The 27,771-nt window shown below is 40.3% G+C and overlaps 1 protein-coding gene across 1 annotated transcript in view; it reads left to right on the top strand.

The window, feature by feature from the left end:
* Positions 1 to 27,771, top strand: part of kif26ba (kinesin family member 26Ba) — a 45,429-nt gene that overhangs the window by 955 nt on the left and 16,703 nt on the right. Inside the window, exons 2-14 of the mRNA XM_005733403.1 lie at positions 12,080 to 12,295; positions 13,504 to 13,597; positions 16,697 to 16,842; positions 17,120 to 17,236; positions 18,431 to 18,617; positions 20,463 to 20,652; positions 24,832 to 25,003; positions 25,617 to 25,943; positions 26,029 to 26,205; positions 26,741 to 26,876; positions 26,974 to 27,208; positions 27,327 to 27,431; positions 27,613 to 27,734. Of these exons, the coding sequence (XP_005733460.1) occupies positions 12,080 to 12,295; positions 13,504 to 13,597; positions 16,697 to 16,842; positions 17,120 to 17,236; positions 18,431 to 18,617; positions 20,463 to 20,652; positions 24,832 to 25,003; positions 25,617 to 25,943; positions 26,029 to 26,205; positions 26,741 to 26,876; positions 26,974 to 27,208; positions 27,327 to 27,431; positions 27,613 to 27,734 (2,224 nt within the window). The remainder of the gene's footprint in view (positions 1 to 12,079; positions 12,296 to 13,503; positions 13,598 to 16,696; positions 16,843 to 17,119; positions 17,237 to 18,430; positions 18,618 to 20,462; positions 20,653 to 24,831; positions 25,004 to 25,616; positions 25,944 to 26,028; positions 26,206 to 26,740; positions 26,877 to 26,973; positions 27,209 to 27,326; positions 27,432 to 27,612; positions 27,735 to 27,771) is intronic.

Genomic DNA, 27,771 nt, shown 5'->3' with positions numbered 1-27,771 from the left:
CTTAAATTACCTTTTCTTCCCCAATCTGATGCTCGGCTTGAGCTTCAGGAGATTGTCTTCATGCCTAAATGCAGTTTCTTTTAGGTCACATTCACTAGAAGGTCTCAGGGTATTGTGCACAGTCATAACATCCATCTCTCAACAGTCAAGTGAGGAAGAGCAGAGACAACAAAATGCTTAATGAACTGTAATAATAATAATACCAGCCCACCTACACTAACAGCATTTACTTGTTATATCTTTATTGGGGATGCATCGGGACCTATTAGTGATTACATTACAAAAGATATGCAGTGAATGTGTCCCCGACCACCTTGGCAAGTGGTTTAAGCGATCACATCACAGTCCACTTTGCAGATTGTTTACACTTGTATTTAGTGCTTCCCACTTGTGATCTGATTGCCCAAAACAAAAAAAGGGTCAGAGATCCCAGGGGGGGTATTTGTAAGTATTAATTTTCTTTTTTTTTTCATGTTTAGTTGCATTGACATTTGTGTTGGCAACTGTAAAACGATCTGGTTTTAAGCGCTAGTTCAGTCCTCAAAATATTCAAATTTGATCAAATATTAAGCTGCTGTATTTTATCGTGACCTTGCCTCATTTATCTAAATGTGTCTACTGGCATGCGTGTGTGTGTCTCCTCTGCTGTAACATACCAAAATGTAACCTACCGGTTACCACGGTAACACATATCAGGCTGACAAAAGTCATCTGTCATTGTTGCCAGCATGGTATGTGTATGTGTGTGCGCACGTGTGTGCATTGTGGATGCAGTAGAGGGGGCAAACACACACTCGGTTCTCAAGTGTGTGCAATATTGATCGTCCATGTAATGAGTTTTTAGTGCCCCCTCCTCCACAGTTTGAGTGAGAGGCGTGTATGTGTGTGTCCTTCCTGCTAGAAAATGAATGACTATGGAGGACAAAATCAGACATCAAGCAGCAGTGTCCATTACCACACGCAGAGAAAGAAAGAGACCCCACTTGTCCCATTGTGCTTTTGAGTGTGCGCTCACCAGACACAAGCATAAAATCGGTGTGCAGCACAACTGGATGTGCATATTTTTTCTACCAGGTCTTATCTGTTTATTAATCTGTTATACATTTGTGCATGTGTGACATATGATGCAGGTGTAGGAAGACAGAAAGGAGGGTTATAAATGCCTTTACCAAACCAGGGACCTTCAATAATGTGCCATGGGCTGAAACCATTTGGGCACTCTGCCATCGTGTCATTTTAACTCTGTGTGACATTCATATCAAATACCAGATGAGACCCAAGCCCAGTGTCTCAAGTCAGTTCCATTACATTTATAATGAGGCAATAAAATTTTACTTTGTGAAATTAATGCAGGATACTACTTACACCCATTTAGTCAGAAAAACCATAAAATACTGAGAACTCGAACCCTTTCCTACAGTCTAAAATTCAAAAACTCTCAGTACTGTGGTATTCTCATTTCTCGTCTTTGGTATCAAATAAAAGATGGGAAACACCAATAATTAAAAAGAAGCTTTCTCTAAACTTTAAAGATAAAAAGATAAAAATATCTAAATATATAATTTTTAATTGTTCTAACTGATTATTTTGTGTTCTCTGTTTTCTACTTTGTCCCTCCTTTGAATCTTTCTCTCTGTTTCTCTCCATATGGAGATGGCAGATGTCTTCTCAGTTGTCAAGGAGATGGATTCATGCTCACATATTTACAGCCATAGTCACAAACATAACAAATGATTATAAGATCGACCCCTGAACAGAAGCCTCATACAAAGTGTACATCAGAAAGCACGTACACCAAAACCTTCTTCACAGCCTCTGTGACATTTTTTTATATGCTCAATATATTTTCTGCCATTTCACCCCACTTTGATATTATTTTACCTCATGATAGATGTGTACAAACTGTGTTCTATTACAACTAATTTAAACCAACTATGAGCCCCCTACCACATACAGTATGTAGGGTTTCTTCTGTTGTGAAATACCTTTCCTTAAGGTGTTTAGTGGGGCTTTCACAAGAACAATTTTTTACAACAAGATTACTGCTGCTAAATAAATAAATGAACAAACAAACATAATGGTATTAATGCAATATCTCTAAACTATTAAAAATATCTCATGGTTTATTGTTTTCTCTTGGGACTTAAGTTACACTCAAACTACAAGTGCAGGAAGATGCAAACAGAGTCAGTCAGCAGCAGATAGACATGCCATCATCATGTGATGTACTGGTTTGTTCACTCCACATTTTTGAGGGTTGTTTTTTTTGGAGCCATATTTACATGGGAAGGCTGTACAAGTTTATTACACAAGTTCGGATACCTTCTAATAAGTGCTGAAGCAACAGACTAATGAAATGCTAGCATTTCGAATCAAAACCGAAGCACAAACTGCCACAGTTATTTGATTTGATTTATTTAATAACAATTTTAAATGCGTATTCACTGACTTGAGCCAGCCTTAAGTGGTCACGAGATGAAATGCAGTATTCAGCACTGCCATGCTGGCTTCACATATATATTTGTATATAATTCTGGTTCTTTCCATTTAACACAAGTAGAAACCAGCATTAAGCTGCAGTACTACCTATTATGTTGAAGTGGGAAAATTGGTGCTGGATGAATCAGTAATCATATCTTTGTTATCATATCAAAATCACAGTCAGCCTTCCTAAACGTCCTTTTCCTTATGAAATTGATCAGCGTCTCTTTGGACTGAATTCACATTCAGAAGCAGATCATTCCTCCCCATCACTAATACAGCCAACCACTGCAAAATCGTTAGTGTTTCTGTAGGTGGTATGACCTGGAGGGGAGTTGTACTGAAGTCTGAGGTGTACAAGGTGAACAGGAATAGAGACAGAGCAGTCTTCTGTGGACCTCCTTTACCATCAGAAACATGCCACTGGAAGAACAGTGATTACTATTAGAAACCTGTATCTCTTCCTGGAGCTCTACAATCAGACTACCTGCTTTGATTCAACTCTGATAATCTATTAGATCAGTGTCCACCGTATACTTACTAAGTTTGCACCAGGAGATAGGAGTTAGCTTAGCTCAGGATAAAGCAACAGAGGAGGAGAACAATTTCTCATAACCAAGAAAATGAATGGAAGTTGAACCACAAGTGTTTGACTTACATCTTAGTTTCCATACACATGAAACAACCAATTCTGTGTTTTTTGCAACGATAAACCTCTTTTCTCTTATCTGCTTTTTTGTTTAGGATAAAAATGGGTTATAAAAAGAAGAAGGAAAATGGTACAAAAGCAAGGCAATATTCTAATATTTGGAGTATAACAAGCCTCTCCTTTGAAATTAATTGCAGCTTGCCAAGACCTAATCAAACACACAGTCATTCATATTCTGACACACTAACAAACACACACACACTTGCGTGCACACATGCTCACGCAAACATATGGGAAGAAAATGGCTGTGGTGACATTTCTCTAGTAAAAATGTCACCTGCGGTGGGGGTTGGTTCCCTGCTGAAATGGCATTTGCACACATTCACGCTCACACATGGGCTTGCATGCTCACATATTCATGGGATTATAGTGTACAATGAAAGCTGTCAAGGAAGCAGCATAGCCCCTGGTGGAAACGTGTACGATACATCCTGCAGAATACATGGGCCTGCCCGTGAGTGTTATGGGGGGTTAGTGTTCTCCCCGATGTTAATATGGCACCAAACAGATTGAGACATCACATTTAAGGCCAGGGGAAATCAACCTGTGCAGGTCAGAAGTACGTGTGTGCTGCAGAAAGAAAGACAGAGAGAGGGGTCCGGCTTGCTCTATCTAGGGATGTCATATTGTTTCTATACACGGTGCTTCTGTACATGTTGGTAAGCTCCGTCTCATTTTAATCAAATCAGTCTGTTGGGAACTTTCCATTCAGAGCACTAACAGCAAGGAGAGATGTATATCGGTAGGAAATTAAACTATATATGCTTTATCACTTAGGAAACAATCTATAGAGTACACTGACATTCAGCAGAGACTGAAACATTATCATCTTTGAAGCTGTCAGATGAAAAGCAAAGATAAAAAAAATTGCAGAGGAGTTCCAGCGATTGGATAAAAAGGATTTTCATCTATAATTAAGAAAGATAAGTTACACTAAAAAGACTTTCTATGCATCTTAAATTGACTATCCAAAATTAGTTTTATAAGCTGTGAGTTTCATGATGGATTTATCACCAGCTGTCATCAGAAGTGTCGTTTAGCAGTTGAGATAAGCTAATGCTTGTATCGCTGCTAGATTATGGAATCATAATTCTCCACTTCTAAACTGCGTGCATTCGCTGTCTTTTTAGTTTTCGGGAAGAATCTGAAAATATTGGACCTTTTCTTTTTTTTGTTTTTGCAGTCGAGTCTGGAGAAAATATTCTTGTGTGTCATATGTCTGTTTCCTTAGCCACGTGAGCAGCATTCAAAGCCGTACTGTTACTCTTAGAAATACATGAGTATGTCACAGTTGCCCCAGGGGTACATATCCTCTTTTGAGCTGCCTATTGCACTTCATTCACAGTTTTATATGTGATCTACATAGAGTTACCTGAAGAAGGATAAGAAATTTTATTAGAAGTGTTACAAAGGCTAATATGGGAAGCTTTCACTTGTCTACTCCTTCCCCGTCTCTAACCCATCTTCGTCTCATCTCTTATCTAGTGAAGGAAAAGCCTTATCTTATTCCCACTTTTATATCTACTTTTCTCTGTATCTGAATGACAATGAAGGACTGAGATTTTTTTTCCTTCTCTTTAATCTCTGTATCCAGCATTTTGCACATGTGCTCACTCACAGATTGTGAGTTGACCTTGGGGTGAAATGATACTCCGACAGCTAATCAATTTTTAATAGCAGCCACGATTCCCCACAGGCCACAAACTGTGTTCGTCTATGTCATGAGTAAGCACGTGCAAGCGCATTTCCGTGGGCCTTTGCATGTCTTTGCACCTATCTGAGTGTCCGGGCTTTTGTATCTAGGTGAGTGAGTCTGTTATGGGAATCCAGTACAGTATCCACTTTGTTCCACCTACTAGCTGAAATATTAATGCTGTCAGTATTGGCAAGCCTGAAGCATGCGAGACTCAGACACACACACATAAAAACCCACACAGTTAGCATGGGTGTATAACACTCTCGAGGCTATATAATTTAAATTGATGTGTCTTAAATTTGATGATAGACAAGAGAGCCAGTCAGGTAATTCCTTTCCTCAGTAAGAAACGTTCATTTTTACTCCTGACGGATCAATTTTTTTAAAGAAATACTTGACACACAGCATATTAGATGAATGTTCTCCTCATGCCTGTGCAGGTTTTTTTCCCAGGAAACACAATTTCACAATTTCATCAAAAAACATGATGCCGGGTTTGGCAAAGGATACTTTTAAAGAGTCCTTTTTTTCCTGGTTCAGTGAAGCTTACAAGCAGTAATATGACCATTAGAAAGCATATGTATCAGCTGCTATGGATAGTGACTGTCCCCCAAGAGCGGTATCGTCCTTCAGTGTTTCATAATGTTTGTAAATATGCAAGTGATTTCTAGTTTAACTTTGTCCCTAGTCAAATATTAAAATAATTAATTAAAATAATCTAACATTGGTATCATATTAAAATGCACATAAGATAATATTGTAAATAATACAACAGCAGTAACGAAATCATTGAAACTCCAGCACAGTAGCTTGTGTTTAATGCACTGTAACAGCAGAAGGTGGAAAGAATAATAAGACAATGAATTAGTAAGCAGCAACCTGCAATCACATTGTGGCTACTACTGCTATGCTAAATGACAGAGCAGTGCTTTTTGATCCTGTTGTTAAGCTATGGCTCAGTCAGAGTCAGATAAACTTAATTTATCCCCAAGGGGCAAATTCCAAAAATTGCCACATTTTATGTAGAAAGAGAAATTTTGGAGAAGTTAAAAGCATGTTGTATTTCCTCTGTGGCCCATAAGCTAAATAAAGCAGTAAATGTTCTTTAGGTACCTGCACCACAGGCACCTAAAGAAAATCCAGAAGTGCCTAAAGGTGAACATAGAAGTCTTATGTGATTCCAAAACATTAAATTGCTTCATTATTTCACAGTTTCTGGTACAGCAGAGCTCATTTATGTATATATCAAACCTCAGGGTTGTAATATCTCGGCAGTACATCCAAAAGAGAACAGCTAACATGAATCTTCTGAGTCTGCGAGCCGAGGTGAAATGAATAAATTAGTTCAGATTAGAATTGATTGAAGCCTGAACTTTCTGTTCCTATATTGTACTTGTATCGCTCTCTTTGTACATGTGTTTGCACAAATGTCTGTTTCTGCAGTCTTAGGGAACCAATTAGAGCTCAGTCTCAGTCTCTCATTGATTTTCCGGCCAATAGCGATGAAGCTCTGCTGTAAGGGGGCTATCGAGCAATGGTCTCTAAGCTCAGGGTTAGTTGTTTAATTCCTTTCCTTAAATTGGCTCAAAGACTTCATTGTGGTATTTAAAGTGGAGGATCAGGAAGACCTGTGAAGGCCAGTTTTCAGAAATATGTCCTCTTCTTTCTTTTCTCTGTGAATGCGAATCAAACATAAACTCTGACACGTTCGAAAGATGTTCAAGCATTTAAGAATTTCTGTTTCAGGATAAAAAAAGAGCAAAGTATTGATGACGTTTAAGGTAAGGAAAGGCGAGCGAGATGAGATGAGAAAATGGAGTGGGCTGAGATATTGAGCATTATGATTTATTTTTTTTTCAAATATAGAGACACTGAAGACAGTAGATGGTTTTCCGTCTTGCAAAAGGGAATAACAGACAGAGCAGGATAAAGAGAATATTTAAGGTGAAAAAAGAAGAGAGGAAGTGAGGGTTGCTTCCAAAGAGGGAGATGGACAGAGTTTGAGAGCACCGTGACAGCCGCGTTAGTGTCTGGAGAGTCATTAGTGACCCATTTCTCTCTCAGGCTACATCTTTCTTTCTCTCCCTTCTTTTTCATTAAACAGAGCAAAGAGCCCATTAGCTTTGTGTTCCTCCTGCAAATCTCATATTGGCTGCGCCACATTTATTGATTCACCAGAGCGAGTAGTCCAAGGATCCTCTGAGATTATTGTGGGTGTGGGTTTTTATAAAACATGCAGACAAATGATTTCACTACAGATCTCATCTCAGATTAAATGCCTTAAACTGAGTGCTGAGCCCAAATGTTTCTGAAAAACAAAGCTGGTGATTAAAAGTTGAACTACACTGTATGTAGTGGCACAAAGGGACCTTAATTATTGTGGTATATTTTTTATATTTTACTTAGAAATAGTTTCCCTCTTGATGTTCACCATCATTACTGTAGAGCTTTTTATTGTTGGTATAAAAGGTAAGTGAGGTTAATGGCCCCTTGGTGGGTCTTGCGATTTCATTTAATCTTTTGAAAAACATATAGGAACAGCATTTTGGCCCCACTTATACCTCAGTCTCACACACATACACGCATACATGAACACCTTCCACACTCTTGGACATGAGGAGGAAATGGCCTCTTAGGGGGGAAGACTTTATGAGTTACGCCTTGTAAAGCATGCGTTGGTGAAATCCTTCCCCCTAGGCTCTTACTCATGTGATGGGCTCTTTTATTGGGGTCAGGAGAGGGCTTAGTACTGAAGCTTAGACTGTGTGGGAGTGATTGAGCTTGTGTGTGTTGTAGGTATAGATGTTTATTTATTTCTTTTATTTGATTTTTTTGGCACAAACATTAACCCAACTTTTAGGGCTCAGTATGTTCAGTTTTCTTAAGGTCATCAAACGTTACACATTTATTGCATTTGGTATCTCGCTTCATTTCACGCCCTCACCTATAGACAGGCTTTAAGGTTTAACCACATGTGCTATTAACTTCATATGAGAAAGCTGGTAACATCCACACTCTTTGATCGACACTCACAAAATTGGTTGAACCGACTCTTAAAAGGTCTGTGGTCATTTGGTGATGCAACCGAGAGAAAGCCTGGCAGCGTGCTTTTATTTTTAATAAATCGGGGTGGGTTTGTTCAGTCTAACATGACTTTGTTCTGATTACTTTTAGCTCTTTCACCCTTGGCTAAAAGTTATTATTTAAAAAAATGATAGCAGCAGAAATAACCTCCCTTGGCAGAAAATTTACTTTATATAGGTAAGGTTGATATTATCTCACAGCACAGAAATGTAATGGATGACAATTTTCACTTGAAATTTTTTAATTTTTTGAAATTTTCACAGCCAGGGACCCCTACTTAGCGTGCTAACACACTTATTAGACCACCTGGCAGAAAATTACAATTTTTATATGAAACAAAGCCATGGCATGATGAAGGTTTCGTGCTTTTCAGCATACTTTTATTAACTCTAACGGTTGCTGTCACGCTACACACACAGCTGCAGCTTTTCAGCTCGCAGCTGAGCACTCCACTACCAACAACGCCATGACAGGGTCCAGTTCACACTTTAAACCCGGCGATTGCGGCATGACCCCGGCATGATTGCGGATGCCGCTCAGGTGCGTCCGCTCCCCTGCAGTGGCACTGCAGACCACGCCCCGCCACATATTTTTAGAAATCTGTTAAAAATTATATTACTTGTTAGGCAAATAACAAACTGAAAACAAACCTAACTAACCTCTTTGTCTAGAATTCCTTTTTAAGGTTCAGTGTCTTACCTAAATATACGTTGACATTCAGACTGGAGTGGCCAGGGAATCTATCTATCCTGCTTCTGATTGGTAAACAACCTGTTCTACCTCCTGAGCCACAGCTGCCCAACTAAAGACCTTGTGCATACTGCTGGGGTTACCATTATAGTAAAAAAATATATTTATATATATATATAGTTTGGTAATTACCAACACTGTTAATTTAGAGAACCTGTGGCATGAACCTGGTAGTTGTTTAAGCACCGCACATAAATGCATTGTTGACTTTACTTGTAGTAAGCTAATACTCAGCAGGATTTGGAGTTTTGGGGATTACTGTGTGATGGGTAATCCCATGGTTACGTTTAACTGAAAGCACACTTCAGGCGATGATTCATCTGTGCTAACAAGCACAAACAGACAAATGATTTCTCTCCTGCTCTCTCTCCCTCACAGGAGCCACATCTTTTTCATGTGTCCGGCACCTTTGTGCCTCGTAGATATAAAATATGACAGGGTATGACACACATAAAAACAGAGTTCACTGAATTTTTTTTTCTTACTAAGTGCCTCAGTGCAATATGAAGTACTGAAAGCTTAGCACACTTTGTAACTATTATCATAATATAATTGATATTGTCCTGCAAATTCTCAGCTTATGACATCAGGTGTTGAAATACTCACACTCTGCCCCATTGCATGTAATTCATGTGTTATATTTGTATTACCTTGATGTACAGCTGAAAGTCTGCACTTTAACCGTCTCCTGTTTGTTTGATATAAAATCCACTGTGTTGGTGTAAAGAGGCAAATAACAAAAAGACCCAAAAACAAAAAAGTTTCATTGTTCAAAAGGACGTAACTATACCTGTTATATTGCACGGGGGGTGAAGTTGCTTAATCCTGTTTCAGTGTTTGAATCCAGTTCTTGACTTAACCAGTAGCTGCTTCTCAGATGAGACTTGGAGGCCAAAATTAATGATGAATTTATGTAGTTTCTCTCAGATTCTGCCTGTCATTAGCTGATCTGATGTTTGCTGCATCTGTCATGCCGTTTTCCATAAACCGTCCCGGTGTCCAAGGTTTTTGGAAATTTCTGATACTGTGACTTGGTCTATTAACACTATTAACATGTTGTGAAGAGAATGACTGCAAATGAACAAAATGTAACATCCATCCATCTTCTTGTGCTTATCTGGGGCTTATCTGGGCTTATCTGTGCTTATCTGGGGCCGGGTCGCGGGGGCAGCAGCCCAAGCAGAAAAGCCCAGACCTTTCTCTCCCCAGCCACCTCCTCCAGCTTGTCCGGGGGAACACCAAGGTGTTCCCAGGTCAGCCGAGAGATATAATGTCTCCAGCGGGTCTGCCCTGGGGCCTCCTCCCGGTGGGACATTCCCAGAACACCTCACCCAGGAGGTGCCCAGGAGGCATCCTTGTCAGATGCCCAAACCACCTGAACTGGCTCCTTTTGATGGAATCGCTACCTCATTGTGGCGGAGGGGTTTGTGTGTCCCAGAGATTCCGGTGGCTATGTTGTCCGGGGGCTTCTGCTCCCTGGTAGGGTGTCCCATTGCAAATTGGTCCTGGGTGAGGGACCAGACAAAGAAACATTCAGAAGACCCCTATGAGCAGAACACCAAGCGAACAGTTCACCCTACCCAAAGTAGGGTTACCGGGGCCCCGCCCTGGAGCCAGGCCCGGGGAGGGGGCCCGGAAACAAGCGTCTAGTGGCCGGGCCCAAAAAAGGGACATAGGCCCATCCTCCTGCAGGCCCACCACCCACACGTGGCGCAGTGGGGGTCGGGTGCATTGTGTGCCAGGCGGCAGCCAGGAGTGGAGGCTCTGGCGGACCAATCACCGGCTACCAAGAATATCAAAATGTAACATTCACACTAATATAACTGATTATATCTAAACTAAATAGTTCTCATTTTTCACACTTACATTTTAAGGTACAGGAAGAATTCCAGGCAGCTTGTACTACCAGTTCAATGAAAGGCATCTGACATTGACCGAGACATAAATTCTGTATCAAAGCAACAGAGACACAAAACATCTGTGATATTTGAATAGATATAAGACATTAAGGATGGCACACACTTCCCACACAGTTCATCCAATGTCACAGTGAAAATATCAAATGCATTTAATAATCAGGTTGGCTCCTATCACCCGCTGAGACAGTTGGTGTGGTTAACACTGAGTCATAAGAGCACCTGACACCCAGTGCCAATCATCCGCTTCAACCGAGTCTCTCTCCCGATTGTCAAAGGAGAAGTGCGATGTAAATCTTCAGGATAATCCTGTACTGCATCGCAGGGAGGAAGATTTAGTGACAGACATGAAAAGAGGAAGACAGACGGGCTGAATCAGAGAGCGATATAGTCAGCGAGACATCAAACAAGAAAGAGAGACAAAGACAAATTCACACAGATGAGGAATGGAAGGAGAAGATGAGCAACAATAAACTGCTGGGAAGTATTTCAAACTTGAAAACACCTTTTACCGACAGAGACCAGGGCTGTTTATATGTTAAAATGTTCTGGAGCTCAGTCAGATTCGATGACGCTGCGTTTTGCAGCCGCTGATATCACAGAAAACAACAACAGCTGCCAGGCGGCAAATTGCGGCTGCTAACAGTTTGTGACAGGAGTGGGAGGAAAGGACGAAGGAAAGGAGGAGTGAAAGCTAAAATAGAATTCCTGCAATTCAGGCTTTTGATGTGGGGCAGTGAAGTGGAAGTAGAGAAGAGGTGTGAACAGAGAGAAAAAAGGAAGGGATTTAGGATAGAAGGAGAAAGAGATAGCGAAAGAGTGACAGGTAAAGGAGGGGAAGGGATGAGGGAGGTAAAAGTACTTAGAGGGAGTAAAGTGATGAGAGGGAGAGAGAGCATGTTACGACTTGTATAAGCGCAGAACTAAAAAGCGGAATTTTTGTGACTCTGGTTTTGTGGCTCTGTGTCGTTTGCAGCTAATATGAAGATGTCTTCCAGCAACTCTACTTCACAGTAATACATACAAGGTCTGCTCATGGCTTTGACACAGGCAGATTTTTTTAGCGGGGAAAAAGTGTTCATGCTTTAAAAGTGAAATAGAAATGGGTGGTTGGCATGAGGAGAACCCGAAACTCAACAGAAGCTTGTCAGACTGCTTCATGTTTCATGACAAGTGATCTCAGACACTGGCAAAGTTTTCTAAACTATCTCAGAAAGTGTGACTGTATCAATGTACTTTCACACTGCTGTTTGTCTGAGTGCCCTGCTGACTTTCTTGTTTTTGTTGGATCAAAAGAAATCCACCGCTGCAGAAAAATTGCAAACAAACAAGCTGATTCCCAAACGCACGGTGGGAATCAAGCTTTGACTGATAATCCTGCATTTACCTTTAGCCTCCTGTCTAAAAAACAACCTCTGTTTTCGCTTATTGTCTTACCCTCAGGTGAAAGTGATGGTGAGAGTTTGCCCGGTGTCTCAGTCTGATGCAGCCGAGTCCAGTTCCTTTCTCAAAGTGGATCCCAGGAAGAAACAAATCACCATCATGGACCCATCAGCAAATCAGACGCAAAGTGCTGCCTCTCAGAAAAGGGCCGGAGCCAATCAGGTCCCACCAAAGATGTTCACTTTTGATGCAGCGTTCCCTCCTGATGCATCACAGGTCAGAGACATTTTATGTGACAAAGTCTGGTAAAATGACTATAAATAAAAACAAAATTATGAACTTCACGCTCTTCTTAAATTTTGTTTAGAAATGGATACCATGCTAGTAGATAAAATGTGCGGTTGCAATGCAAACAAACACTGTTGTTAGTAACAGACTAATAAAATACAGAAATTTCTTTTCAAAAACTGGATTATGAGCTTCTTGGACAGGCTCTACCATAGCTGCTATTTTATTTGTCACATCTTTGCATTAAAATGCTCTAAAAAGCAACAGTTTCACAAACAGTGTAATGAGGATGTGAGCTGGGGGATTTAACAGAGAAGTCTGGAGACTAAAACAGTGAAGTTGCAAAGAATAGAGGTAGTAAGTGGGGACAAGTTTAAACACCTGGAATCAATGATCCAAAGAAACGGACAGTGCACAAGAGAGTGAAGAAGAGAGTGCAGGCAGAGTGGAGTGGATGAAGACAAGTATCGGGTGATTTGTGACAGAATGACAGCAGCAGGAGTGAAAGGGAAGCTTTACAAGAAGGCACTGAGACCCGCTATGATGTATGGTTTGGAGACGGTGGCAGTAACAAACTGACAGGAGTCAGAACTCACTAAGATGGATGAGATTAAAAATGAGGAGGCACAGCTCAGATGCTTTGGAGAAGAAGTTAGAGAGTCAGGCAGAAGAGGGATAGTGGATATTTTGGAAAAAGGATGTTAAAAATGGAGCTGCCAAGCAGGAGGAAAAGAGGAAGACCAAAAAGGTGACATGGATGTAGAGAAGGAGGTCATGCAGAGTTGGTTGGTGTGACAGAGGAGGATGCTAAGCATAAGGTAGGACTGAGACACATGATCTGAAAGAAGTCTTTGACTTGCACATTACCTTTACTTTTGAGCCACAGAGGTCGCTGCTTGGTCGGTATATGCATTTGCATGAATCTAGGCGAGATGTGTTCCCCTGGATAAACCAGTGAGATAAGCTTAAAAGAAAATGCTGATTCTTTAAGACATTTATAGAACCAGAACACAGTAATACTGACAATTACAGGGAAGTTGCCCGTCATCTCCTCCACACCAACAGTCAGATGTTTAAAAAATCAAAACAAAACAGCAGAATCCTAGCTCCAGCGCGAGTGTGAATAATGTTTGTCTAAAATTGAATGTATTTCTGATTTACTTGACCCTGTTTATTCCTCTGTCTTCCTGCGTTAGGCGGAAGTGTGTGCAGGAACAGTTGCTGAGGTCATTCAGTCGGTGGTGAACGGAGCAGATGGCTGTGTCTTCTGCTTTGGACACTCTAAACTGGGTAAAACGCTCACACACGCACACACACACACACACACACACGCACACACACACAAAAACTACAAAATCAGAGCTTGGCTCGTGAGTCTTCTTTAGTGAGTGTGACCATCGGTGTGTCGGCTCTTCACTTGGCCGTCGCTCCACTAGCCCTCATCTATCAGAGAGAGAAAGAAGAGGATTAGTGTCTGCTGAAGCTGAAAGCATTCTCGGTCTGCTCTGTCTGTGTTTCTGTCCTTTTCTCCCTCTAATCCTTCTGAAGCTGGTTGTCAGAGAAGTTCTCTTAAAAAGGGTCAAGGCCCCTCACTGCATTGTGCAACATGTCTGATCCCAGACATACACTGAGACAAACAAAGACCCACCACAAACACGCAGACACACACACGAATAAGGCTTCATCGACTGTGGGTCAGCCGCTGCTGTGTTTGTCCTTGTAAACACAAGCAGCATTTCCCCTTCTCAGTTTGTGAGCCTTCAGCTTGAGTTTCTAAGTCTACTTGAACTGCAGAGCATGACAACAGCAGAGATGTGACACTTCGACTGGCGCTGCAGTGCAAAGATCAACATGTAAACCGCTGTTTGGTTGCTGTGAAGCAAAATCTTGCCAAATCTGAAGAAAAAGTCAGCTCAACTCAAACCACAGTCAGTCAGCAAGATTATGTAAACACTACCCAGCTGAATTTCATAAAACTTGGTGAGGATGTGGAGAATGGGCAAACGATCGCTTTCTTTAAAATGGCAAAATACAGTAAATATTTCAATAACTTTTAATTTGTCTTTTTTTTCTATTGATGGTGGTTGATTGGTTCCCTTGCTGCAAATATGGCGTGAACAGTGTTGTCAATGTCTTTATATGGACCACAGGAACTACTTAATGGAAGCTAGTAGGAATTCAATTAAGAAAATAAAGTTGGAGAGACTTTAAAAAATCAAGTGTATATACAAATTTGATGAAGCGTCATCATGATCTAAAGGTTGTGACTCAGATGATGAGCTGCTGACTTCCTGTTTTCTTCTTAAACACATGACAGAATAGGTCTGACTATACAAGATGTCATTGCAAAACAAATATATTCAACACTCTACTTCTTCATATTTTACCACTTTTTGTTTATGGTGAATGTAAGAATGGTCACTATACGGACATCTTTGAGCAGTCCATCACAACTCCCGGTGGCCCAATATCCTATCTAATGAAATAGCATTAAAAATAGATCATGCACATAAAAAATGTGAAAACCACCACTAGGGTTTACACAGTCAGCACAGAATGATAGCAGAAATAGGATCCAGGACAGATCAATCAAACAGATGCACATGTAATCGTCACACTCCCAGGACAGAAACAACATGGTGCACAGTGCACATACGACAGCTTGTCTAGATCCACGTTTGTCATTTTAACATGAATACATATTTTCATTCAGCTGTCAAATATTGACATGCAAAATACAGACTGTCTCGTGATTTATGATGCTTGTGATTCATCCTGTGTAATATGGCTAAGACTGAAGCTAACATCCTGCTGCCGGTGTTTGATTATGTTAATAACACTGCAAACTCTTTTATTTGATTGAAATCAATTTCTCAATCAGTTTTACTGCTATATTAATGCCGTGACCTCACTCGTATATGTTCAAACGGCTGCTGCTGTAGCAGCAGATGAGTTAATTCTTTGTGATCCAGCTCACCTAAGGCCATGGATTTTAATGAGACTGCATTATAATGGCATTACCCTTTTACTAATTAAAATGGGGAAAGTAACACAACGAGCATTTACCTTCGGCTCTGTGGCCCTTGGCTGTAGACACATGTGGGGATTCTGGCACAGACCAGCTACTACACACTCATGCACATTTTTGCAGTGAGCAAAAGGGAATTCATTAAAAAGGAAAAATTAAATAAAAGTCTAAATGATCCTGAACAAATGGATGAACTTCAGGAATTGAATACTCTTGCTTTGAGTCATGTGTGATGGATTTTGCTATCGTTATTAGAGTAGTGTCCGTCCTTAGTAATGATGAATGCGCGTGTCTGCGTAAGCTCGTGTGTGGATGTCTTTGAACTCCTGAAACAGCTCTGCCATGTTCCCTCACACATATTCACTTTCTCTCTGATAGCAAAGGTATATTAACCTGATGAGACCAATTCACAGAAATATGCATAAACTGCACATACGTGGATACAAACGCATTATGATAAGTCAGTGGAGTAGGCAGCTATATGAGTACAATTTGCAGTTTTCAGTAGTCAGAACAGAAGGACGCATTATAGAGCCACATATAAACTCCCACAGATGTGTGTTTTAATGTGTTCTTTGTCACTTGCACACAGGCTTTAAAGGCAAAAAAGAGAAAGGGTGGTTGTTCAAGTGCTCTGTGGTTATGTTAGTGGTACTACACAGAGCCGTTATGAGTCAGGGAATCCATCTGATCTGCTAAATGAAAAGAAATCAACTGGTAAATCTGATAAATCAAAGTAAATGACCCACTGTTGCTTTAAAAGAGCTCTTTAACATAGCGGATGGCAACATTTTATATAATCTTTAACATGTGTTTAAAAGCTTTCTTTATGTTTTATCTGGAAAACTGAGCATTGTGAATTATAAATACTACTACAACAGCACCAGCTTTCGGATACTTAATACAACTCTCTTTGTTGTATTTTTTATCACATTTTTGGGACAAATCATCATTTTTGACAGTAGTCTAGATGCTCCAGGAAACACTGAGTGCAGAACAATGTAAAATTACATTGTAGATGACAACTTCCCCTCCGTCCTTTCTCGGAACAAATCAGACACATTTCTCTGCGCTGCATCACAGGAGTCAGGCTTTTGATGTCGTCTGTCTTTCGTGCAAGTGTTCCCACCGGTGTGATTGTTAGGTGTGACATATGGCTTTGTTTAGGTGTGTGTTTGATCTCCAACTTCTGACAGCCGGAGCAGGTGTGGGAAAGGGATAATCATCATCTTGTGACTGAAAGGGACAGACACGTGCATTTCACACACACATCTATTCACACTTATTTCTGTTGATGTTCTTTTTGATAGATCTTCAGCTTATTTCCCGTTCACCATTGTCTTTCTGGCTTTCTCATTCAGGTAAATCTTACACGATGATCGGCCACGATGACTCTCTTCAGACTCTGGGTATAATCCCCTGTGCCATTTCCTGGTTGTTTAAGCTCATCAATGAGCGAAAAGAGAAAACTGGTGCACGCTTCTCCGTCCGCGTCTCTGCAGTTGAGGTCAGTGATCGCAATGAAACCTTAATTTGAAACATTCCCTGCAGAAAAAAACGAGTGCAAATCCTGATGCAGACATTTGACAAATCAGGGCACTGATAGTCTCTAAAAAGCACTGGCAGTAGCTGTCAACTATCTTTAGTATCTGTCTTCTCTCAGTGAAGTAAAATTTTAATTTAAGATTCTTCTGGCCAGATTTAGTCCTAGACAGATGTTAAGAAAACTGAGAAAATAAAATGAGGAAGCTACTGTTGTTGAAATAATCTGTGCTTTTGTGCAGGTTTGGGGAAAAGAGGAGAACCTTAAAGACTTGTTATCTGAAGTGGCTACAGGCAGCTTACAGGATGGGCAGTCACCTGGGGTCTACCTGTGTGAGGACCCCATTTGTGGCATGCAGGTACACATGCACAAACACACAATTAAAGACATCACGGCTTACCTTGGAACTGGTTCATGTCACTTGTACCTGTGGATTTAAACCTTACAGATTCAGACTCTGTATAAATGGGTTTTCACATCAAACAGCTCTCTGCAGTCTTGGCTTGCATGTGAACCCACAGACACTCGTCTTGGAGGAGATGATCTAGTATCATTTACATTAAGCTCAATAACCACAACTGATAAATGAACATAAAAATTGTTTTATATGGATACATTTGAATATGGGCGATGTTATTGATGATGGGGTTCTTGAGTCCATCTGGCAGTACTGTGGATGTGCATCAAATGAAAAAAGGGACTTTGATCGTTCAGCATCCTGTTTTTATCCAACAATGCCAAAATGAGGTATTTTTAAAGAGATGACTCAGAAACAGTCGGATGATTCATTCACCTGATTGTGAAAACGATGCCAAGAGAAAAACACTTGACACAAACAAAACTGGAAAAATAACCAGAACTCTCAAAAGGCTCATTGTCTATTCAAACTTTTGTTTTTTTAAGTGACTTTTCAAAATTACATGCAGCTAAACAAACACCTTTAATAACCAAGATTCAGAAAACAAAAGACTTATGTAAATAAAATTCTAATGAACATCACTATTATTAACACCCTTTGCAGGTATCTGCACAGCAGTAGTCTCAGTAACGTGTCAATGTAAAAAGAACATCAAAAACAAATGAGCGACAATGGCTTAGCAGCCGTATATGTGTGTGTGTGTTCAGTCATACTGTATGTTTATAGGATTAGAGGGTCTGATACAAACACATCTGTGTAATCCTTAACTAATCTGACATAATCTCATCAGTAATGATATCCTGCAGTACCACACACACACACTCTCACTTCCCTCCTCTCTCTCTATTACTCACGTCTGCTTCCCTCTATTTCTCACATACCTGCAGACAAATTAGAAATGATTTATTAAAAATATGCCAATCAGTCTTCCGCCACGCTGAATCCTCACAGTACACAATATTATCAGCGTTTAAACACTTCTCCCTCGGTAAACCAAATCCCTCAAGCTAAGGTGAAGTGGTATCTTTCGGCATGTCTGACTGCCTGTCCTCTGGCTACTCACGGTTGCTTCCTTATCACGTCTATAAAAGTGCAATATTCTTATGCTTTATTTTCTTCCCCAAACTCTTCCAGCTACAGAACCAGTCTGAGCTCCGTGCTCCAACACCAGAAAAGGCAGCCTGGTTCCTGGATGCAGCCATAGCAGCTCGCCATAGTAGCCAACGCTCCAACACCACTGAAGAAGAGCACAGGAATTCACATATGCTCTTTACATTACACATATATCAGTATCGCATGGAAAAGACGGGAAAAGGAGGAAGTAAGTAGTGCATGCTTAAACCCCGATGTTCCTAACTGTTATTACTGGTGCAACAATTAAATGTCTCAATAGCAACATTTAACGATTACTTCTACTGCGCTCACCTTTGCAGGAAAATAGTTGTTGTTTGTTGTGACTATGATAATCACAGTAGGATAAAAGCAGACAGAAACATATTGTTTGCTATGAATAAATTGTGGAACACTGGAGACCAAAGTAAGGGGTGAACAATGAAGGACAGATCAATATGCAGATCGATCTAAATGCTTCCTATTATGGTTGCTACAAATAAACTGCAGCAACAGAGATGCACATGCACCTTTTACTGAACGCACGATCCCTTAATATATTAATCAAAGTCATTTCCAACAGTTATTTTTGGTCTTTATAACAAATCACATAGCATATGAGTGGTTTTATTTATGCCTGAGAGATGTTTGACCAAATTATGTCTGATTATGGCCATTTATGTTACACACAAGTGTGTGTATGAAATAAACTGTAATGTGTGTGCATCTGTGTATGTATGAGAGAAATGTGAATGCTTAAGAATGATAACTGTAATGACATTTGTTACACTTGCATGTTTCTTTCAATCAAACACATTTAATATTAGAGAACAATAACCTAAGTAAATGCAAAAATACAGTTTTAAAACGATGATTTAATTTATTAAGGGGAAATGTTACCCAGACCTACCTGGTCCTGTGTGAAAAGGTGATTATCCCCTAAACCTTTAAACCTTCATTTAATTATTTTGAGCCACTCAGATCGAGATTTGCAGTGTTTCAAATTACTGTCCTGCTGCATAACCCTGCATCAGTTTTTGGCCTGCATGAGCTTCAGGGTTGTCCTGTAGACAGCAGAATTTATTGTTCCACAAATTACGAAGTCATCCACATCCAGAAGCTACAAAGCAGCCCCCGACCATCACACTACCACCACCGTGTTTGATTGTATGTTCTTCTTATGAAGTACTATATCAGTTTTATGTCAGATCTAATGGGATGTAAACCTTGTAAAAAGTGAAAGTCATGTCTTTATTGGTCAGCAGTGGTTTTCTCCCATGGATGCCATTTTTGCCCAGTCTCTTTCTTATTGTTGAATCATGAACACTGACCTTAAATGAGCTAAGTGAGGCCTGCAGTTCTTTAGGTGTTGTTCTGTGTTATTTTGTGACCTTCTGGTTGGGTTATCAATGCAATCTTGGAGTAATTTTAGTAGGTCAGCCACCTCAGTGAAAGTTCACCACTGTTCCAAGTTTCCTCCATTTGTGGATAATAGCTCTCACTATGGTTCACTGAAGTCCCAGAGCCGCAAGAATGCCTTTTTAACCCTTTCCAGACTGATAGATGTTAGTGACTTAGTTTCTCGTCTGTTCTTGAATTTCTTTAAATTGTAGCATCATGTGTTGATTTTGTAGCCTTTTTTCATGTAACCTTTTCATGTTCTTCATATTCTGTAATTGCTTAATTCAACAGAAAGTAATCTGGCCAGAGTGTGGCTAAGAAACTGAGCTCAGCTTTTCCAAAAATGCGGTTAATCACCGTTAATTCATGATTTAACAAGAAGGCAATTACTTTATATACTTACTAACTTTAAATAGGGCCAGGTAGGTCTGCATAGTTTTTCTTCTACTTTATAAATTAAATAATCCTTCAAAAACTACATTTTGCATTTATTTGGGTTATCTTTGTCAAATATTAAGATTTGTTTGATGTTAGGAAACGTTTATCTTCATATTATTACTGTCACTGTTAATATAGATTTCTTACAGATGCAGTATACTGTATTAACAACTCTAAGTTGTCCTTCAATCTTGAGCCATCTTTTCTCTTCTGCTAGTGTCAGGAGGTCGCAGTCGCCTCCACCTGCTGGACCTGGGCAGCTGTGATGTTAAAGTACTCGGAGGAGGAGGAGGTGGGAAAAGCAGGGAGAACTCTTCACCCAGCTCGGCTCCTCTGTGCCTTTCGCTGTCTGCACTCGGCAATGTGATTCTGGCCCTGGTCAATGGAAGCAAACACATCCCATATAAGTACGTTCGTGTGGGTGTGTGTGTTTGTGTTTATGGGTGGGTGTGCGTGAGTGGGAGTATGACTAATTAATGCATAAATTTAAGAGGAGAATAAAGATAAATTCAGAAACTGGTGAACTAAACTGTTGAGAAGAGTGAACGGTAGGCTGAGGTGGAAAGCAGGATGTTGATGTGAGAGGTAAAAAGGAAAGGATAGTAGCAGATTTCATAAGTTGCTTCAGGTTTGGGGGATTTACTGTCATAAACAACAGCAGCTGGTGTTACATATTCATCACATTCATTTTGTTGGTTAACTGACTGCCAATGACAGCAAAGGAGAGAGGAAAAGGCAAAGATGATGGAGCCAGTAACTCTAGCCAGAAGAAATTGTTTGAAAATAAAAATACTTGAACCAGGGGAAAAGAAATCATAACAGCTAAAGTGATGCATAGTCCTGCTCTGGCAGTAAGAATACGGGATGTGAAACTGTAAATGCCCTCCTTTTTTCTAATTTCTCTCTGCTTCCCTTCTGCTCTTCCACTCTGCTCAAGGCTGTGTAGCTCTGTGCTCATGCTGGGTTAATTTAATCACAAGCTTTTGCATTTACATTGCAAAACAACCTGCTACTTAGCATTGAAGCTCTAAGCACAGCTTTGCTGACTCTGATTTGGCATTGGTGACTCAGACACTTTTGGAGTGTGATGGGATTTGACTGGTTTTTAACAATCCATGCTGTGTTACTGACACATTTTTATAAATCCAGGAAGTAAGAGTTTTTTTGATTGAACTAAGACTGTTGAAGTTGGGCTTGTGGAGGATATATATTAAAAATATAATGAAGGTATTTATTTATAAGGTAAAATAATGGTGTCTTGTGCATAAACTGTATATAAAGGACGAACACAGACATTGTGACGTCACTAATTAGTTAGAGAGTTAAAACCTTGAGCTGAGGGTTTTCACCCTCGTCCGATTGACCCTTTGAAAGTGGACGTGATGAGCAAACACACTCATAAGGTAGTCAGTAACACTGGATTTTTTGGAGACCACTTTACAAAATAAAGTGAAAATCATGTTAGATGTCTGAGAAAGTCCCAAATAAGGTCCCAGACAAAGGAACCAAAGGACCATTTACAGACTAGACTTCTTTATAGAGTGTTTTTTTCTTTAACTAAAGGAATTCCCACCTGATTGCCCTCAGGCACTTCTCCAGAATCTTCAGATCCAGAAGCTACATCCATCTTTTCTATACAGTCTATAGTCCTGTTGTGTCAGGTACCAGGATGTTGGCAGTGGTCCCTGTAGAGTTGTTCCAGCTGGCACCACCTTCTGATGCTTGATCAGACTGGGATCTACGGCACACTCTGTCACTTTCCATCTGCTGATCCTGAACCGTTTCAGTGGCGTGGTTAGGTGCATTGCCCTGCTAATGGAGGCTGCTACCAAATCCCAAGGTCCACCAGAAGAACATAATTTACTTCACCTCTCTCTAGTTTTAATGTTGTGACTGATGAGTGTATTTCACCCACAACCAAACTGATTGATCAGCTGAATTTCCTATCACCTTTCTCATCCCTAGAAACCAAAGCAATCATATAGCAGGCTGTTTCCTTTGAGGGGAAAATATTCGACTCAAACGAAACACGCTTAAAGTCCGGCTGCTCATTTTCTTTCATCACAGTTGCTGAGCCTGTCTTGCAATGCTTCACTGCTTCCAGGATAGGGTCCCATCCTGTTTTTATAATCCCAGTCCTGTTCCAGTACTGTTGCTAGGTAACCAGTGAATCTACCATTTATCAGTACACTTTTGGACTTTGTAGCTTCCCAGTTCACAAAAAGAGTCAGACTGTTCAACCAGCACTGCCTTCTGTAAGAATCCAAGCGTCTCGGCACGATTCAGCAGTCAACATGCTTGAAAGACCCATGTTTCAATCACAATATGCTCTTGCAAAGACCCTTAACACATTTACTAAACATTCCCTTTCCTCATCGTGGATGCTGCACAACTTCTTGTCCAAAAAATGTTTTCTCTTTCCCACTCATGTCTCTCTGTCAATCAAGACACTCAAAGGGCAGTTTTTTCCTCTTCTCGCCAAAATCTCTTTGACACTAGAACTCTAGATTTTCTCAGTTTATTAGTTTAGTTAAGTAGAAATTTGTGAGCAAAGCTGTACCACAGTGCTGCTTATTCAATGCCTTAATATGAATTTTCTGAAACAGTGGTGATCCAGGAATTTAGATGACAGAAAGTGTCATATTACATATACGATGTTCCTGCCTGGTAAAGCTTGTAATAAATCTAGCACAGGCTGATAGGTAAGACCCAATCCAACATCCCCAGCACTTGAATTAAGATCCAAATGAATACTTCATGAGTCATGAGTTTACCTACATTAATCTCAGGAAGATATGCAGAGATAGCTCGAAAGAGAGAGACAGAGACTGGAGGATTTGTTGAAGCCCGAGGCAGCAAACTGAGAAATCAGAAAAGAAAAAAAGAAAGCAATAATGAAAAAGAGGAGGCGGTCAGATAGGAGCGTGTACGTACTTTGCGTATGTACACTGTTGTGTACATACACGCATGTGAATGTACACATACGTGTGCAAGACTTGACTGCGGGCTGTGTTTTTAGAAAAGGGGGACAGCAGCATGAGGTATCGGGCCACAGAGGAGCTGTACTCACTGTCAGCCTGCAGGCCTCAGCACACACACAAACATTATGAATGATTGCAGTAGCCCACCCAGGAGAAAGTCTTTTCTTAAACACACAGCCTAGTTTTACTCTCCCATCTGCTCGTTTAATCTCTCTGGGACATAGACCATCTCCCAATATTAGACTTTATCATACCCTGAGCGCCTCTTTTAAAGGGACTGTTCACCCAAAAATCAAATGTATATATTTTACTACTGGTCTGGAGTGCTGCTTATCCATCTAGATTGTTTTGTGATGAGCTGCACTGTCTTGGAGATATTAGAAAATTCTGTTGTGAGCAGTTTCATGCAGGACTTCATCTCTTTCCACTAAACTACACCCATCAACTGTATTGCTATCCAGAGTGAAGCGTGCATGTACATGTGACACAGTATGACAGGAGTTGAACATTAAGGGTGTGTGTCCACAAACTCTAGTTTTTGAACTGGAAGCTCTTTTGGGCTCATTTTCAGAGCAAGAAGCACTTATTTTTGCAAAGTTACAGGACTGCCGTTTTTGTTATTAGATTATAGATAACTGTCCGGACAGTTTTATTTTTTAATAGATGCTACAATTTCACATTGAAAACCATCAGTCTAACAAGGCGATATAAGTAACACTTGGTGACATTGGGAAAGAAGAACCCCCTTTTAACAGGAAGAGACAGGGTTCAAAGAGTGTCAGACATCTGTCAAGACTGGTTAGGTGTGAGGGCAAAACAGAAGAGAACAAATAGAGTGAATATAAAGACAAGGACACAAACTATAGCAGAAAGCAGTTTCTTCCCACTCCCTTTCAACATGTAAATTAATCAGAATGTTTTTTTGTATGTAATTTGTATAGTTTTTTTTCTCTCTTATTTCTTTTCTAAATGTACTTGTATATTGTTCACATGTTGAAATAAATTACCAATCAATCAATCAATCAATCAATCAATCAATCAATCAATCAATCAATCAATCAATCAATCAATCAATCAATCAATCAATCAATCAATCAATCAAGCAGTAGTGACATACAAAAGTACTGAGAGTGAAGAGGGAAAGAAAATAGTTCCTATATTAAACTGCTCACAAAAAAGTTTGCAGATACTTTGAAGTCACCAGATCATGCAACTGAGTGTTTCATAACTGAAAGATAAGTACTATCTGCATCTAGCAAATATCTCAAAAGCTGCACAACCTACACCAAAAGATGGATTAAAAAGTGCTACAGGTCAGAGGATAAATATTAAATAGGTGAACTGTGAGCTTTAATTAGCAAATTGTTTGTCTCTTTTTGCATTAATAATCGGAAAAATAACTAATGATTATAAGTACTTTTTTCATTTAAATTTCATGTTAGCCTTGTGTTGTGTTAATGTTGCAGAAGAGTTATTAATACCCTTTAGCCAAAACATACGTGGGCATTTGTGAGAAAATCGACCAGTTTTGTCACACCTTTAAGTGACTGTGTGTATTTACAACATGTCTTCAATGCTCACGTCTCGGTGTATATGTGTAACCAGGGACAGCAAGCTGACCATGTTGCTAAGGGAGTCGCTAGGCAACATGAACTGCCGGACCACCATGATTGCTCACATCTCTGCCTCACCTAGAGATTTCTCAGAAACCCTCTCCACTATTCAGATTGCTTCCCGGGTGCTCCGCATGAAAAAGAAGAAAACTAAAGTCACAGTGGTGAGTTTTATTTCATTCTTCGTGCTTCATTAAAATAATAAAACTATCCAGATATAGACAAGTAAAGTGCCAGGTATAATGTCTTAAACAAACATAAATTACTTTTTTGACGGTTCATTTTATGCTGAAACACACATTGCCCTGACAGTGCACTGCAGTGTTTTAATTTTTGGAGTTTAGGTGAAAATCTTTTATAGAAGTTGAAACTAGTTATACAAAATATTTTACCTTCTTGTCTCCGTTTGCTGCTGACACAAATTGACTTCTTACGCTCACAGATGTCAAAAGTGTTCTGCAGAAGAAAAAAGGTTAAAATGAGGGCTTCAGCTCTAAAAATAAAGAAGACATTTCAAGCCACAAGATACTCTATTACTAATATGCTAGACAAATAGGAGGAATTAAGTTAAACTGAACTGCAATGAAGTGAAGTTCTTATCTTCTGCCTTGGGTCCATATTAGTTATCCCCTCATCTCCTTCTTTCTGGTCTCTAACCGTCAATTAAAAGGAAAAGAAAAAAAGGACAATCTCACTCTGCAAATCTCAAAAGGAAATCATTTCTCTCTCATCGCTCTTCTCTGCTTCCACTTTCCTTATTATCTGGGCTCTTCTCAGCAATACACATCCAGCTCCTCTGGGGGAGAAAGCTCCTGCGAGGAGGGTCGCATGCGTCGTCCGACCCACCTGCGACCTTTCCATCACCGTGGTGACCCTGACTCTGACCTTCCGCTGCTGCGACTCTCCAGTGACCCTGACGAATACTCCAGCAGCGAGCAGTCATGCGACACAGTCATCTACGTGGGTCCGAATGGAGCAGCTGTGTCAGACAGAGAGCTAACGGACAATGAGGGACCCCCAGAATTTGTACCAATTATTCCTGCGTTGCTTCGAGGTAAAACTTCAGAGCAAAGCCAAAATCAGGCAGCAGGGGCACAGAACAAGGTAATTTGAAAATATGTGCATTTAAAGATTAGACACTTAGCATTATTAAGTAGAATATTTGTGATGAAGAATAATTCTATAACAGGTGCAGTCTCAGCCAGACGAGCAGCCCAGTGGCCCCTCACAACCTTTGTCTCAAGCCTCTCAGTCTCTACTTGGTCAGCCGCTGGCTCCTGTCCCAGAGGAAGGAGCTGAATGCCTGAAGTGCAACACCTTTGCTGAGCTGCAGGAGAGATTGGACTGCATCGATGGCAGCGAGGAGGTGAAGAACTGTCTTCTGCTCTTTTTTTTGTTGTGATTGTGCAAATAAAAATCTTAGATACAAATAGGATGACATAGTATGATGGGATCTGTAATAGGGGGTCTATTGAAAGCTTGATAGCTATTTTTGTCAATTTATTCAGATGAAAAAGAAGCGTTCTGTTTGTATCTACTTAGCATTTTGTTCATTGCGTGTCCGGCTTTTTTATTGTTGTTACAGCTGCTGTTTGTGGTGGCAATTTTCTGTGCCTTTCAATACTCGTGTATTTCCATTTGTGTTTGGATATAACACATTCAAATTACTTTTCACAAATTACCTTATTGTGAAAATATTTATACAGAACCCCAATATTTGCACGGCAATAGCGCAGGTTGTTTGGAGCTCAAGTGATCTTTTTTATTCTCTTCCACCATCACTGAAGTTGTGATTAACGGTGTACTGTAATTTAGAAATAAAAGCGACATAATTTCAGAATTTTCCCTTTGATGATAGTCTGTTACTCTTCTGTTCTCCATCGCTCTGTTCATTTTTGCAGGTGGCAAAGTTTCCCTTTGAAGAGGCTCCAGCTATCAAACAAGGGGTCAAACAAGAGGCATGTCCATCTTCATCTGTTCCAGCTGCTGCTCCTGCTCCAGCCCCTCCAGCTGTGTTGGATACAGAAGCCAAAACAGGTTCAATTATTTTTAGGAATAATGATGATGCTTCCGTTCATATTTTGCATGTGCTGTATGTTAACATGTAAATCACCTTTGGGTCTTCTGTTTCTAGAACCTGCGTGTGATGTAGGAGGTGCTGTGCAGGTGTCCAGGAGGAGGACCAATGACCAGCAGCTGCAGGAGATCAAGGAGGTGGTGGAGGAGGCTGAGCTGGCCCAGACAATGATCCACAGCTTGACTCAGAGTTCTGGCTGCCCAACAGTTACGAGTACCAGAAGCATTACAGGAAGCAGCAGCATCACCTCTAACCCACTGCACAGAGCCAAGAACTCCCACCTACATGACAGGTAAGACCAGGTGGTTTAGATTCAGTACTCTTTTTCATATGTTACCCTTAGCCTTTAGGAAATATGTTTATATGTTTAATTCATGATTTATTGCTTTTACTGTCTCTCATTTGTGCAGTCGTGAGAATCTGAATGTGGCGGGCGGCAATTGTGAGGGGAAGTCACGACCTCTAGGATCACCACGTCTTGGAATTGCCAGCCTGACCAAAACCTCAGAGTACAGGTGAAGCAAATATACAGTGAAGCATAGTGCTGATGGCAAAAATCTTCATTTTGTTTTGAGCAAAACTTGGAAAGTGTTAAATAAAGCTATGTACTAGAACTCTCAAGTGCTCTGATATGTAAATGTTCAGCGCCAAAAATTCAGTTTGCGCAATCTAATTCATTTTTATCTTCCTTCTCAGGCCTCCATCATCCCCATCCCAGCGGTGCAAAGTGTATACCCAAAAGGGTGTCATTCCAGCAATGCAGCCTGTATCCTCAAACACTCAGGAAGGCCAGGCCCCGGATGCTTTGACGTCAGACAGTATGCTTTTCTTTCTTTTACACAGTTACGCTTTAGA

This window comes from Pundamilia nyererei, unplaced genomic scaffold (assembly GCF_000239375.1).
Source record: "Pundamilia nyererei isolate P.nyererei 1_Seehausen unplaced genomic scaffold, PunNye1.0 scaffold00051, whole genome shotgun sequence".
Taxonomy (NCBI): domain Eukaryota; kingdom Metazoa; phylum Chordata; class Actinopteri; order Cichliformes; family Cichlidae; genus Pundamilia; species Pundamilia nyererei.
This window is presented reverse-complemented; position numbering and strand designations above follow the sequence as displayed.